General features: G+C 38.5%; 1 protein-coding gene across 1 annotated transcript; it reads right to left on the reverse strand.

Annotated features, from left to right (window-relative positions):
- Positions 1-10,986: 10,986 nt before the first annotated feature.
- Positions 10,987-12,025, reverse strand: LOC134217303 (large ribosomal subunit protein uL24m). The gene is made up of 2 exons (XM_062696059.1): positions 11,794-12,025; positions 10,987-11,733 (listed from the first exon to the last, which is right to left on the reverse strand). The coding sequence occupies exons 1-2, from the start codon at positions 11,884-11,886 to the stop codon at positions 11,071-11,073; spliced, it is 756 nt and encodes a 251-aa protein (XP_062552043.1). The 5' UTR covers positions 11,887-12,025; the 3' UTR covers positions 10,987-11,070.
- Positions 12,026-15,719: the final 3,694 nt, after the last annotated feature.

Below are 15,719 nucleotides of genomic sequence, written 5' to 3' on the forward strand. Positions count from 1 at the left end.
AATTTGGGTCCCGAGTACAGCAACCTGGTGAAACAGCCAGTGATTTCTATTTTTCCCTTAAACTCTAAGCTGAGTATTGTAACTTTGAAGGTGATAAACAGACTCGCATAATTGATGGCATACTCATTGGCTTGTAGGATGACGCCGAGAGACAAAAGTTTTTAGCGGAAGATGGGGATAGATTGAATCTAGCTCAAATTGAGAAAATTATAACCACATGGGAGTCAGCTGCTTCTAATGCAAAAATATTAACATAAGACAATTATTTTAAACAAATCGCTTCTATTGTTGAAAGTCGTGGTAACTTTTTTCAACGTATGACAGATTCAAATCAAGAGTATGGTCCAGTGAAGAGCCGATTAGCCGATTTTTGGGCTGTTCGGCCACATTGAGAGTTGACGTAAAGTCAATGTCAACTTCTCTCCCCGAACAGCCAAGATAGCTGTGTGGTGTCGGCAGCCAGTTATCTGGCTAAGAATAACGCTACGGATTGCCTGTTCCGGTGGTAGAAGTCCACCATACAGGTGACCCCAAATTCTTGGTGTGATGCGGCTTTATGCTTACCGTGCCTACGAATGAATGGTTAGGGGGGTCTAAAAAGAACCTAACCGCTAACGGAGCCTGTGAAGCACCAGGGCACCCTTCACAGTATCTAGCCCTTACTGCGCTAACCGGAGCTATGGCGTAGTTGACTTTTTGCTTCTCCGAAATAATCGGCTACTCTTATTCAATCTCAACTTGAGGTTAAATAAGGGTGGGATTATGAGCATGTTTTTATTTAGTTTTTCAACAAATTGTCACCTATATGGATTCGCTTTATGCGTTATACACATTGTACTCTGTGTTTCGTCTTCGACTTTCTTGATAAGATACCAATTTGGTTTCATCGTTGCTGTTCATATTAATGCTGAAATTGTGGAGTGCATTATCTTAATTTGCAATGGCTTCAGTTAAGATTGATCAAATCAATTTTCAGCATAAAAGAACAGCAACGATTAATCTTTGTAGACTTATGCAAAATGGCAAATCCCAAGTGGCTTTGGTGCAGGAACCCTATTTTCGCAAGGGTAGCTTCTACCTAGGTAACCTAGTGAACCCGGTTTTTGCTGCTTTCAGTAAAGAAATGGCAAACTCTCGATCAATGCCGCGTGCATGCGTGCTTGTTAACAATGCTATTGTTGCTACACTTATCTCTGATCTAACAACCAGAGATGTATGTGCTGTCACAATTGATGCAACTGGCGGAACCCCCGTCAGGAGATACGTCTATTGTTCGGTTTATTTACCACATGATGAACCATCCCCTACGGATGCTTTCAAACGAGTTGTCATATATTGCACTTCAAAAGGCCTTCCGCTAATTGTCGGCAGTGATGCTAATGCTCATCACATCATCTGGGGTAGCTCGGATATCAATCTGAGAGGCTCCAGCTTGATGGAATACTTAAGTAGTATCGAACTTAGTTTACTTAACATAGGCAATCGCCCAACCTTTATGGTATCTAATAGAGCAGAGGTGTTAGACATAACCCTTTGCTCCAATAGAATCAGTCACGAGTTGACGAATTGGCATGTGTCAGATGAGGAATCGATATCTGACCATCGCTACATCTACTTTGATCATTTGAATGTCACTTCGCAGACCTTGCGTTTTAGAAATCCCCGTTCAACAAACTGGGATCTTTACACAGAGTTGCTTTCTACCAAATTTCATGGATATCTACCTAGTATAGAAACTCCTACCGACTTGGATGATGCAGTTGATACTACAACGTTGCACATCGTGGAAGCTTTCGAAGAAGCTTGCCCTTTACGTTCTATAAAAACCTCAAGAGGAACCCCTTGGTGGAATTCCGATTTGGCTAAGCTAAGGAAGCAGTGCAGAAGGAGTTGGAACAGACGCCATTCAGTAGGGACGGATTCTTTCAAGTTGGCTCGCAAAGCTTACAAGAAGGCTCTACGATCTGCTGAACGATCCGGCTGGAAAAATCTTTGTGCAAATGTTTCCAATTTGAGTGAAGCCAGTCGATTGAATAAAATTCTTGCGAGATCCAAGGATTTCCAAGTTGGCGAAATTCGCAAGCCAAATGGCGACTACACTTCTTCTGATGAAGAATCGTTAGCGCACTTATTTGATACGCACTTCCCTGGATGTGTCGATATAACATCTTCGGATGATCCTGATGTCTTTTCATGTAGCTATGCACTATGGGGGATCCCCATACAAGCGAGCGGTCAAAAATAAAATTGGACTTTTAAAGTGATTTTCCACTTAGTTTTAGCTGTGTATGGTCGAAATAGCATGAATATACAATTTCCCCCCCTTTGGGGATCGTCTATGAATTACGTAATTATTTTTTTCATAGGTTCGATTAACGTGACAAAGCAAACCTATTTGGGAAGTTGAAATTTCGTGCGTTTTCTTAAGGAGAAGGAAGGGGCTGTACAAAAACTAAGTTCAGCAATTTATGGACATTATGGCGGCGATCATGTTAAATGACATTAATTTCATGACATTCCGTGATATTTTTGTTCTCACTCTCATGCCTCACAATTTGTATTTAGAACAATTTGTTTGACAAAGTACTAGGATCTGAAGGATCATAAAGCATTAAATGTTAATCAAATAATCAGAATTGAAAATAACTTTTGAAAAGGGTATTAGCAAATTAGAAATCGCAATCCCATGACATTTTTACGTGTACAAGTTATTCAAAAATGAGATTAATATATTCTCAAAATGTGGACATTCATTGTGGAATGTAAGAATGCTCCATTCTTCCGAAAAGCAAAATTCTTTTAATTTAAATAACAACACTATTTGAATTACTTTTGATTTGTTTTCATGATTTCTACAAGTTATATACAGCATCATTCTTTTTCTGTGTCAAGGTTTAAGTCTTCAATGATATTTTCTTCAATTCCATCAACGATGGAAGATGAGATAAATTCATCTAAAGTATTAGAAGATAAAGAACTTTTGAAAATCTTCAAATATTACAAAATTACGCATGGCATAAGAATAACTAAGTGAAAATTTTTTCCAACGTCTCCTCGTTATCCAAATCGAGCTTAAAATGGATCTGATTCATGTAAGGCACGAAGGAAAATGTCAACATTTGCCTCTCTTGATCATTTTCTTGCATTATGAGTTCTAAATTTCTTCAACTGTTTATATTGACTTTCCGCTGGTTGTTCAGCCAGTGAACCTCAAAGTGTAGATGAGTGAATAAATATTTCCCTACCATTAGCCAGACATTCATGAACACTAGCAGGAATTTCATACGCTCCGTTCTAACTAAGATATTGTTCGTCTTTACTTTTGCAATAAACATGTCGGGAATTATTGATTCCAGGAGATTTATAAATATTTACATATTATGAAATCTCATATTTAGTTCTCCATCAGTAGCTAATGAATAGCTCAGAAAATTAGGTTTAGAGAATGACTCAAACCACTCAAGCCCCAAACGCATTTCAGCGGAATGGCGACGGAAACGGTAAAATTTGACAGGAAATATATGAGCGAACTGTTAAATCCTTCCGTTACCGTTGTGCTGCATTGCATTGGGGGTTTTATTCATTTACTCCTTTGAAAAGTTAATTAAATGAGCTCAAATGGTTATAAATAAAGTCGAAGTTATTACCAATAAATGTATTTTGACCATACCCTTTGAGCGCATAGTTCAGTCTGACCCATTTTCAATAGGAAACGATGGGACTAGATTTCCCGTCGAATGAAACTTGTTGCGAGAAAATCGGACACAAATAAGTGTCTAAATGGCGATTGCGTTCTTTTGCGCACATACATACAGACGCGCATGCACACACATACAGACATCACCTCAATTCTTCGCGCTGAGTTAGTTGATATATACCACTAGGGGTCTCCGGGCCTTCTATCAAACATTCGTTTTGGAATGAGCATTAACCTTGGAGTACGAGAGAGGCAAAACACGGTAAAAAACAAATGAAAAAAATCAGAGTGACTTAACTCTGTTAATTGCAAATACTGGCAAGAAATTCTTTCAGGACATTTTAGTCGAAGCTTTGTCCTTGATGTGTATCATAAAAGAACCTGGGGATTCCTGAGGAAAAAAAGTTCTTCACTATCAAAGTTGAAAATAGCGTCGTTTTGGAAAAAATATTGCTTCCGCATTTTTTTCAATTTTTTTTCACAGTATAACCATTCGATTTTTGACACCATTTAAAAGCTTTTACAAGAACCATTGTAAAGGTGTAATAACATTGAAGAAAAAACATTTAAAAAATATTTCAATAAATAGTTGAAAATAAAATATTTTTTCAGAAAATTTGCTAACTTTTTTACCCATTTCTGACTTTGCCACCTTATATCTTTGGAACTAGTGCACCTAGAGACTTCAAATTCAGAATTTCTCTTAATTAGAGTATTGACAATGGAGAGAAAATATTTTAAAATAATTCGGAAGACATGACATTTTCGATTAATGACCGCCCGAAATCCTATAGTGCTATGGGTCTTGGGCTCAAGCACGTAGAATCATAACTACTGAATCGATTCAATGGGCACTTAACAGTTTTGCTCCCTACAAATCTCCAGGGGAGGATGGGATTTATCCCGTTCTACTTCAGAGAGGTTTTGAGTATATCAAACATGTTTTGAAAAAGCTTTTAGTATGCAGTTTTGCTACTGGGTATATTCCCATATCCTGGCGGGATGTCACTGTAAAGTTTATCCCAAAAGGAGGACGTGCTTCGTATGAAGAAGCAAAGAGTTTTAGACCCATAAGTCTGACCTCATTTCTTCTGAAATGCTTAGAACGTATTATCGATCATCACATTCGTGATGACTGTTTGGCAAACATGCCTCTTCATGTTAATCAACATGCTTACCAATCTGGAAAGTCCACCGTGACTCTTCTACACAAGGTTGTGTACGATATCGAGAAAGCATTCGCTCAAAAGCAATCGTGCTTGGGTGCTTTCTTAGATATTGAAGGTGCTTTTGACAACGTGTCTTTCGATGCAATATTGGAAGCCGCACGTTGTCATGGGCTACCTAATATTATTACCAAATGGATTCACCAGATGTTTAAAAACCGACGTCTCTACTCGACATTACGTCAAGCAGCGATTAGAAAATTAAGTGTCTGCGGATGCCCTCAAGGGGGAGTATTATCTCCACTTTTGTGGAATCTCGTTGCAGATACGCTATTGAGGTTACTCAATAATGGCGGTTTTCCTACCTATGGATTTGCCGACGACTATCTAACATTGATAGTGGGTTTGTGCATTACTACCTTATTCGACCTGATGCAAAATGCTCTTCAGGTAGTTGAAAGTTGGTGTCGCCAATATGGCCTTTCGGTCAATCCGAATAAAACATCTATTGTTCTTTTCACGGAAAAACGTAATCGTAATTCTGAAATCAATGTAACTGATCAAGTATGTGGGTCTAATTTTGGATTCAAAGCTTTCCTGGACTCCTAACATTGAGTTCAGAATCAAAAAGGCGTGTATGGCTTTCGGCTAATGCCGACGAACCTTTGGTAAAACTTGGGGTCTTAAACCCAAATATATCAAATGGATTTACATAACAGTTGTACGACCGATTTTGGCTTTTGGATGTCTTATGTGGTGGCAAAAGGGGGAAGTGAGGACAATTCAGTCTAAATTAGGCCATCTTCAAAGGATGTGCCTAATGGCAATGACTGGTGCGTTCTCTTCAACTCCCACGGCTGCTCTCGAAGTTCTCTTCGACGTGGCCCCACTACACATACATCTCAAACAAGAAGCATTTTCTTGTACTTACCGACTATGGGTACTCGGTTTTATGGAAGAGAATCCTGTAAACCGCAGTTCTACACACACTTCGTTGTTACCGCTTATGGTTAATTGGGACAAAATTGTCCTTGCTCCAAGTGATCTCACACACGTTAGTAGTTTTCCTTATAGGACATTTTCAACACAATTCCCCTCGCGGGATGAGTGCACATCTGGCTATTTGGAGGGAAGTATGTCGGACAGCATTGTTTGTTACACTGACGGCTCCCTCCTTGAAGGTAGAGCAGGTGCAGGCGTCTATTCGCGTGAGCTGAGATTGGAACAGTCACACTCACTGGGTACACACTGCACTGTCTTTCAAGCGGAAATATTGTGTGGAGTGCAATCCGCACTGCAGCAACGCATTATGGGCAAAGTAATATACTTCTGTTCAGATAGCCAAGCAGCTATTAAAGCTCTCGCCTCGGCCAACTCAAGGTCGAAGTTAGTAATCGCATGTCGAACTCAAATTGAGGAACTGAATTCAGTTAATACTTTACACCTTATATGGGTACCTGGCCATTCTTCCATAGCTGGAAACGAATTGGCTGATGAGTTAGCTCGTAATGGAGCATCGCATGACTTTATTGGTCCTGAGCCAGCTATTCCAATATCCAAGTGTTGGGTGAAGCTTTTGATCAACTCTTGGGCTGTCACTCAGCACAAATGGCATTGGAGTAGTCTGGATTCATGTCATCAAACAAAATTGTACATCCGGGAGCCATCTCCGGTAGTAGCAAGCTATTTAGCTAATCTGTCTAAACAGAATTGCAGTGTCTTAGTCAAGGCCTTGACAGGTCACTGCCGACTGAACTATCACATGGCAAATATTCAACGCGTTGAATCATCTGTTTGTGATAGTTGTGAATCCGATTATGGAACTTCTTATCATCTAATATGTAACAATTGCGCTTCCAAATATTTGGTAAACACTTACTTAGTGAAATTGACTTCAGAAACCTGAACCTTCAGAGTATTTTGTTGTTCATAACCCGTTGTGGTAAGGAGTTATAAGCTCTTGTACGCTTATGCGTTGAATGCCCTCTTCAAGGGCCCTTTTCCAAACATTCCCTTTGTTCTTCCATCCACATTCCTTTCCTTTTTGTTCACTTCCTTTTCCGTCAGGTGTGTGATGAAAAAGGCTGTGAAGGCGATGGCACAAATCTCCCAAATTGAGGTGAACGTGCCCCTGGAGCCGACGTTCTGATACCTGATGGTCCAGTGAAGAGCCGATAAGCCTGTAGACATTTTTCATGTGATGACGAGCGCAACGCAAATCCTTACAATAGGTACAATAATCGGGTAAATCATCGTTCGCAGACCGGACTGGTTAGACAAGTGCGGCTTAAGGAACAACGAAGGTGGTACCAGTAGGGGAAGGTGGGTAGACTTGATCCCCGGGGAGACTTGATCACCCTTTGTTTTATTGAGAACTAAAGTAGTTTTGTTCTAACGTATTTTTAAGTATAGATCCTCTAGACAAATGACCTTTTAATGGGGTGAATTATTTTTGGGATTGACAACCATATTTATTCTGCAGGGCGGTTTGTATGTTTTGACCTTCCCAAAGATTTTTTTATTGGCCACGCAAAATTTGAACAACTTTTCATAACAATGACCAAATGCTTTCGTTTTTTCACAGCACAAAGCCATAAATGGTCGGGATTCAGCCAAACCGCACCAAGCGGCTTTTCGACTGACTTGTGATATTTTTTTCGCAAAAGGAAAACGGAAAATATTTCACGTCAAATCATGCGTACATTTGTTATAGGATATCCTCAGCTATGGCATTGAACGATGTCCGATGCGATTTGTGATTAATTGAATCTGTTACACGAAAACTTTGACTAAAAAATTGGAAATTTTTCATTGGCGCTTGGTGTGATTTGGCGGAACCCCGACCAAATATGCTTAATGATCTGTACTGATGAAAATGTCAACACTCCTTCAAAGTTTTAGGATATTTGGATTTGAAGTTATTGCCTCAATATGGGGACACTTGATCCCCCATTAGTCATCCATACAAAAATTTGGCGAAAAAATTCAAAAAAATATAATTCTGTTCTCAGGCTTCTAATTTTTTGTAGATTTGACAGTTTTGATGAAAGGTTGGCAGGAAAAATTATTTATTGTGTAGATATCATAGAAAGGAGATCAAGTCTACCAAAATTTTAAAATTGCATGCGCTGTCGAATTTAATAGCAAAAATCGTTCAAAAATACGCACAGCAATTCGAAAATTCCACGTATTTTGAAGGAAAATTATTTAAAAAATCTGAGGGCACCTTTCTAATTTTATCTATTTTTTTTAAATTCGACACACCTATCTATAAGCATTGGCATAACTACAAGGAGGCTAGGGGGAGGGGGTGGCTTTAGCCCCACCTAGGATTTAATTAGCCCCCCTAGAATTTTTTGCTATTTTGCATAAGTATACTACATAGAATTTTATATAGTTTTTTCGAACAATTGTTATATATTGCAAGAATAATGCAAAACACAAAGAATTTTACGTTCCTTTGATTCTCAGCTCCAGGAAGTTGGAGTAGGAATAATGAATGTAAGCTGATTCAACGCTGGTTGAATAAATAATAGTAATAATCTATCAGAACAAACACATCTTCTGAGATTTTGAGAGGAAGAAGAAAATTAAAGTAAAATACTTAATGGCTTATATGGTCTTAATATTGAAACAATCTAAAATTCTAAAAACTATTCGAGATTTACAGAAACACAGAATGTGTTGGTTACTGGAACAATTCTAACAAATCCCAAGTTTTTAATAGATTTTATCACCTGTCATAAGACGAGTTTAAACAATCCCATTGAATTCCACCACTTAATTGTATCTTGACAGATACGTATTTCGACCTCAACAGTAAGGCCGTCTTCAGTGTCTCGTACTTGACTCGACTTCGAGTCGTCGAGTCAAGTACGAGACACTGAAGACGGCCTTACTGTTGAGGTCGAAATACGTATCTGTCAAGATACAATTAAGTGGTGGAATTCAATGGGATTGTTTAAACTCGTCTTATGACAGGTGAAAACATTCCACTAAAAAGCTCAAAATAATTTTCTTATCAGATTTTATCAGCAAATGAGCAAGTGAATCCTTTAAATAAGCTTTTCAAGTTTTCCCAGGGTGTCGTTAGTAATTAGTCTATCAATGGAATACTTTCAGAAATATGATAGCCAAATTCGCGAAGTCGAGGCATATTCTGCTCTTCCCTCATATGGGAAAACGCATTGTTATCTATCGTAGTTTGAGTGAAACATGGTCGCCCTCCCCTCCTCTCTGTTGCTCTACTGTAAGAACCAATAAAGAAACTGTCATTAGTTGTGTGAAGAACATTGCTTCGAAATTGTATGACTCTATATAACAGAGAACAGCAACATTCCAAGTTAGTTCAAAATGAACAGTAAACAGTTATCACAACATAGCGAGAACAGCTTCAACGTCTGATCTCTGTGTCTAAAGTCCTTTCTGCAGATTTGTCTAAGAAATTGTTTCAGGAATTTTGCCATTATTTTCTGAAAATTTTTAATTGCTAGTAAACACGCAGGGCTTGATTATCTAACCATTACATGTGAGAAAACTTAGAGTTCTTTCGGGAGGATTTCCAAAACATAACAGATTTTTTTGGTTTGTTATTTTCGAGAATCCTAGATTTTGTATGTCATGAGGGCTGACCCTCGATGAACATCATTTGTAATATCCAATTCGTATACAGATATGTTGAAAGAGCTGCTTGATGAGCCAACAAAACGAAAATAGTAGCTTTTCTGTTATTTTACTGTAAAATAGAAAAATTTAATAAAAAGTTAGCCCCCCTAGAACTTTTCCTTAGTTACGCCGATGATCATCATCATCATTCACTGACGCCCTGCATCCAGTCATCCGGAAAAGTTGCGGTTTCCCAGATATAGCAGAATAGTTTATGCAACATTTGCGCAGATAGTAATGGCATGGGGTCAGCTTTGAGCATCTCTGCTGAAATGCGATCGACCCCGGGAGCTTTGTTGAATTTCATGCTTCGGATGACTGCTTCAATCTCCTGCAATGATTAGGCTTCGGACTTGACGGGTTAATGCGTCGCACCCTTGGCGGCTCATGCCGAGATGTTGATGGAAACATGAAGAAGTTTGTAAAAACTCATATGTGAATATCTCCCACGTACGTTATGTGGAAGATATTGATTTGGAAAATGTATTGGAGGTAAACACTTTCCCTTCGGTGGGACTCGAACCCATGACCCTACAGTACGCAATTGTCTCGACTTCCCTGGGTATAAAAGTATCATTGTGTTAGCCTCACGTATGCAAACATGCTAACTTGGCTTAGAAACCTCGCAGTTAATAACTGTGGAAGTGCTTAATGAACACTAAGTTGCGAGGCGGCTCTGTCCCCGTGTGGGGATGTAATGCCAATAAGAAGAAGAAGATCAGAACAACTATCGCCCGCAATTGGAGCAGTTTAATAAAGCACTTATCATGGAGTATATCTCCCGAATCAGTTCATTGTCGTTACAACTTACAAAAAACGTCTCTCACGAAATCTAAGGCTTCGGTCCGATTTGCGAATTAAAAAACATTTTTTTATGTCTTTATTAGAGGCTTTCAGAATTAAATTCAACTGATCATACCAATAACGATATTCAATTCCAAACATGGGCGGTCCTAATCACTTTTGCGAAAAATTAGGAACCATTATATTATCATGCGCGAAATAAGGAACATACAATGGTCTTAGATTTATACCGCCTATTTTTCAATATAGCAGCACCATTTGCAAGTATCATTTTTGAGAACCCTAAATTATTCTACTCCGTGATGCAGTAGCAAATGTTCCCAAATGAGTACTACATGTTTTTCTATGGACGTTTCAACTTTGTCAGATCTAAAGTGCGCGAAATTAGGGTATTTCACGGTACTTAGTTTTTATTTCTGCAGCTCGGCAAATGTTAAAGAAACTCTAGAAACCGTTTCAACAAAACGCTATGTACCTACGCAAATCGCACGATCCTTCGTAGACGTATCAGTTTGTCAAGAAATCCGCATTCGTGCATTTCAATTTACTTGCTATTGTCATAATAGATTTTCCAGCAAAGATATCAATTTATTACAGTTAATGATGGGGAAAGAATGTGCTGATTTTCTTTTTGTTCATTTAGACAAACCGATATTTTTGTACTCATTGTTACAGTATCTATTATATTAATAAACGTTTCAAACTAATAATGCAGAAACAAAAACCTACTCACCCATTCTAATACCAGTAAGTCTTCACAGGTATCCTGTCTTCTTCGATTCCCATCTCTTTCATGATTTCCATCTCGAACGTCTGAAGCGATGGCTTAAACGTAATCTCCTTCACCACATCCGCCACCGTATCCTTCGGTCGTTCCACGTACAAACTCTTCGCCTTATAATCGTGCGTCTCATCGTTGCTCTTCGGAATCGGGATTATTCGGCCAGTGCGCGTTGAAACGCGTACTTTTTCCCCATCATCCGTAAAACGCCATTCGATACCCGTTCCTTGAAGATCCGATGGATCCACCAAGCGTACTTGATCGGTAACAAGCAAAGGGGCTTCCGATTTAATCGTAATTCCCGGATAATCTTTCTCTTCCGCTACTGTTCGAAAATGACAGTTTAAACCAGTAACCATAACCCAGTTTCGTTCTTGGAACACCTGACTAATTATCCCCTGCTTTCCCTTGTCTTTCCCGACCAGCACCTCCACTCGATCTCCTTTGAAGAACGACCAGTTCTCCACCGGTTCAACGAACACTTTCTTGCGAATAGTTCCCTGCATGTTCTGCTGCCGGAACTGACCCGTCCATGGGCGGTTGGTCGTAAAACGGAATCGTTTCCGCTCCACTGTGCGGGGTAGGTATTGTGGCTTACCGCGGGGAGTTTTCCAATACACCTGAAATGAAGGTTTCAGTAAGTCGCGAATGTTATTCAAGAAAATCTTAATACAACTCACCTGCTCCATGCTGCGTTTAATATACGAATCTGGAAAATTGGAAAACTTTTTCGATACGTCACCGATTTTCTGAAGAACACCCGTAATTCGCATCTTTATTTTTACTAATAACTTGTTTTGGAGTATGAAAATACAATAATAATTCAAGTTAATTTCCAGTTAGCATGCGAAAAATTGATAAACCAGAATGTTATGAAACCGAACAATGTTGTTTTGCGATTGACAAATAAAAGAAAGCCAGGGTTGGCTCATGTGTCATGTCGTCTTTATTGTTTTCAGATTTTGACGTTCTCACTAGAAAAACACTTTGATTCCACATAGACTCGCGGTGAAACATTTTAAATTTTTCATTTGTTTTTATTTATTTATTGCTTTTCTCACCGAAGAATAGACTACCGTGCAAATTTTTCGAAGTACCAATTGTTTTAAAACAAATGCTAACACGTCCAATTGTATAGAAATTAGCAAAAGCACAATCCAAAACATCATTCTTGCCCCTTATCTCACACCCCAAACAGCTCTTTCTTGCAGTGGAGACGTCATCCATATCCCGCATTAAAAAATATCTAAAAGCGAACAGGAATCTACCTGAATCAGACGCAAACCACCTTAGTCAAGATTTCTTTTCATCTTGGACACGAGCCAAGTCCATTTCATGTATATATATGTATGTGTACATTTTTATACTGCCTAGCAAACGAAACGGTTCAACGAGTTCAACCGTCAAAACCTTGTCGTCATCGCCATCTTTTTTCACCGAAAGTTTCTCTGGGCAGTCGGTCGTGGTGAGCTAAAATCAATTTTTTCCGAGCCATCGTTCATAAAAGCCTATAAAAGTTATATATTGTAGAAAATCCGACTGGAGGCGTCCACCCTGATACATCGAGTGATACATCATGGTCAGCGGACATCCGGATACATCAAGGTCAGCAACACCAGGCTGCTTTGGAGGCCAGTATGGAGAAAATTTACACGATGAACTTTCACGGCCATTTTGATGAAATTATTGCATGTGCTGGCATCGCTCGGTACGAAGCAGGCAATTTGTTTTTAGCCGACGCTTTGCAAGCGAAGGGATAAATAATTATTTAACACTCTGCTGCTAAGTTGATGGAAATGACACAGCTTAATACAATTTACCTAGCAGACAACTGGACAACGGCTAGGTAGATGGATCACCAGGTGTCTATCAGGACCCATCCATCAATTTTCCTGGAAAAGGAACGCTCCGCATCTAAATTGAGGGACCTAGGTTGCATTAGGTGGATGAATCGCCGGGTGTCCATCCGGTTCGTCGACCTGATGTATCCAACCATCAGCGAGGAAGCAACAGTTTCCTTGAGAAGGAATGAGATCCTGCTGAAAATTCATTTCACAATTGAAACGACAGTAAAGTTGCTCAAAACATATTGCACGCAGTGAAATAAACGAATACATCTCCATCTAAAGTGACAAGAGTCTCACTATGGGAAAATCCGATACAGGTAAGCAGCAGAATACAGTCGTGATTCTTTCTAGAAGCTAGTCAACCAGATTCCTGAAGGACTAGCTAGAATGCTGATAAGGGTTATTTCTGAAATCTAGTCGAGATTCCATTGTGGAATTCAGAATGATTTTTTTTTCCTGGAATACAGTACTTCCCGCCTGGAATCCAGAAACAATTTCGGCCAGATTCCAGAAGTAATTCCAACTCGACCCGAGAAGGATTCTGAACTGGATTCCAGGTCTAAATTCTACTATAAACCAGTCGAAATTTCTTTCAAAATCCAGTTGAAATGTCTTTCGGAAGCTAAAAGCAATCCCGATAAAATTCTGGATGCACCAAGACTGGATCCCAGAAATAATCTCGAATGGAAGTCTCCAGAAGGAATCACAACTGGATTCCAAGAAGGGTTCTGGTTCTTTCTGACATCCAGTCGTGACTCTTTTTGGAGTACAGTCCAGATTCCAGTCAAACCCATTTTTCTTCCCGGTAGAATCCATACTGAATTTCTCTTCCTATCTTCCAAACAGGATTGGATTTATAATAGACCGCTTTCCCCCCTTCGCAGCAAGACCAAGAACGAGACCTCCTGGGCTATCGATCGTCATGGAATAATGCAGGGGTCTGCTGCAGAGCATTAGTGATTAATCATAGATTTAATCATGATTAATGAATAATGGGTTATTCAATCATTATTCATTAATCATAATCATACAAAAAATACGATTCAATCATTAATCACTAATCGTTAATCATGGACATTTGCATTTAATCAATAATCACTAATCGTATTCATGATTGTTTTGAGTTTATTCATTAATCATCAATTTTAATCATTGCATACATCGCTTTTATTCATTATTCTTCAATCATAATCATACAATTTTTATACCTTTAATATCATAATTTGGTAAAAAGGTTACTTGATTATTGATCACTATGCAAATCATTCAATTTGATTATTCATAATCATTAATCATTAATCATATCGATCGTTAATCATTAATCATACACATATTGTGTCAGCATTTAATCACGATCATGATCGTTAATCATACTTCAAAAGTTTTATTTATTAATCATAATCGTTAATCAATTTAAAAAAATTATTTAATCGTTAATCATAATCATTAGAGTAGAGTGGGGCAAGAGTACGCACTTAGTTTTAAATCGATCATGTGGCCCTTATGAAGCAAGCTTCTGCATTTCAAATCAGTGTCAATGATCCATATACTCTTTCTTTATGATACCCAGTGGAAAAAATATTGAAATTATTGAGATTCGTTTTAGTAGAACCATTATTGCAAGACAAGTGAAAAACGCACTCTTACCCCACCGGTGGGGTAAAAGTGCGCATCGGGTGGGGTAAGAGTACGCATTTATCCAATCATGTGCTTTAAGTATATATGAACACAAATAAGAGTTAATAACATTCAACTGATGTTTAATGAGCATATATTAGGGAATGTTTAAAGATTACGTAACTCTGAAAGAGGGAGGGGTCCTAGAAATGTGCACTTTCATACGAAAAACCATTGTTTTTTTTATACATACAAAAAAAAACTACAGAGGTAAAAATATATATCAGGTTTCGCGTGGCGTATACAAAGGCATTTTCCTTAAAGAAAGTCCACCAATCACGTAACGTAAAATTTGGCTATTTCTTCACCCCTCCCCCCCTATCTTACACTATTTGTATGAATCCTTTAAAAATTACATGGATCGTCACACATCTCACAACCCCTTCCAGCTAAACGTTGCGTAATTTATGAACGTTTCTTTAGATCAAATGAAATTATCATTTAGATGAAATTGTGTTTTCGTACTATGTTTAGGTGTACAACAAGTCCTAATACAATTTCATTATTTCGCTTCAGTGCTTTGTTCGCTAAGTCCTTTCTAACACCGAATTACTTCAACTTATCTTAAAAACTTGTGATAATTTCAAATTCTGTCCCTTTTTTCTTAGTTGTGGATCTTTACGCTTTGGAAGAAATCTTATTTCGGCCGGAGATACGGGTTTGACATCATAACTTGAAGATTCATATGCGTACTCTTGCCCCACCGGTTCCTGCGTACTTTTACCCCACAGTCCCAAAAAATATTCAAGTAATGGTTTTGACTTCTTGGAAAACCAACCGGATTGGTGTTCTGTACCATAAAGTACTCTATATAATAGGTTATTGAAATGGTATAATGTTCACCTGATTGATCGTATATATGGTAATGAAATACTAGTTGCGGAAATCCAATTATTTTTAGCAAAATGACCAAAAAGTTATCTAACTCCATATCTCCCTTCTTGTTTATTCAAATCGTTTACAATTACACATGATAATAGTTGGCCAGAATACCTGTCAAGCTGATGCAGTGCTGCTAGTTTATCTTGTTTTATTACTTCAAAAAATCGAAAACGTACTCTTACCCCACGCGCACTTTTGCC

The sequence above is a fragment of the Armigeres subalbatus genome, chromosome 2 (assembly GCF_024139115.2).
Source record: "Armigeres subalbatus isolate Guangzhou_Male chromosome 2, GZ_Asu_2, whole genome shotgun sequence".
Lineage (NCBI taxonomy): Eukaryota > Metazoa > Arthropoda > Insecta > Diptera > Culicidae > Armigeres > Armigeres subalbatus.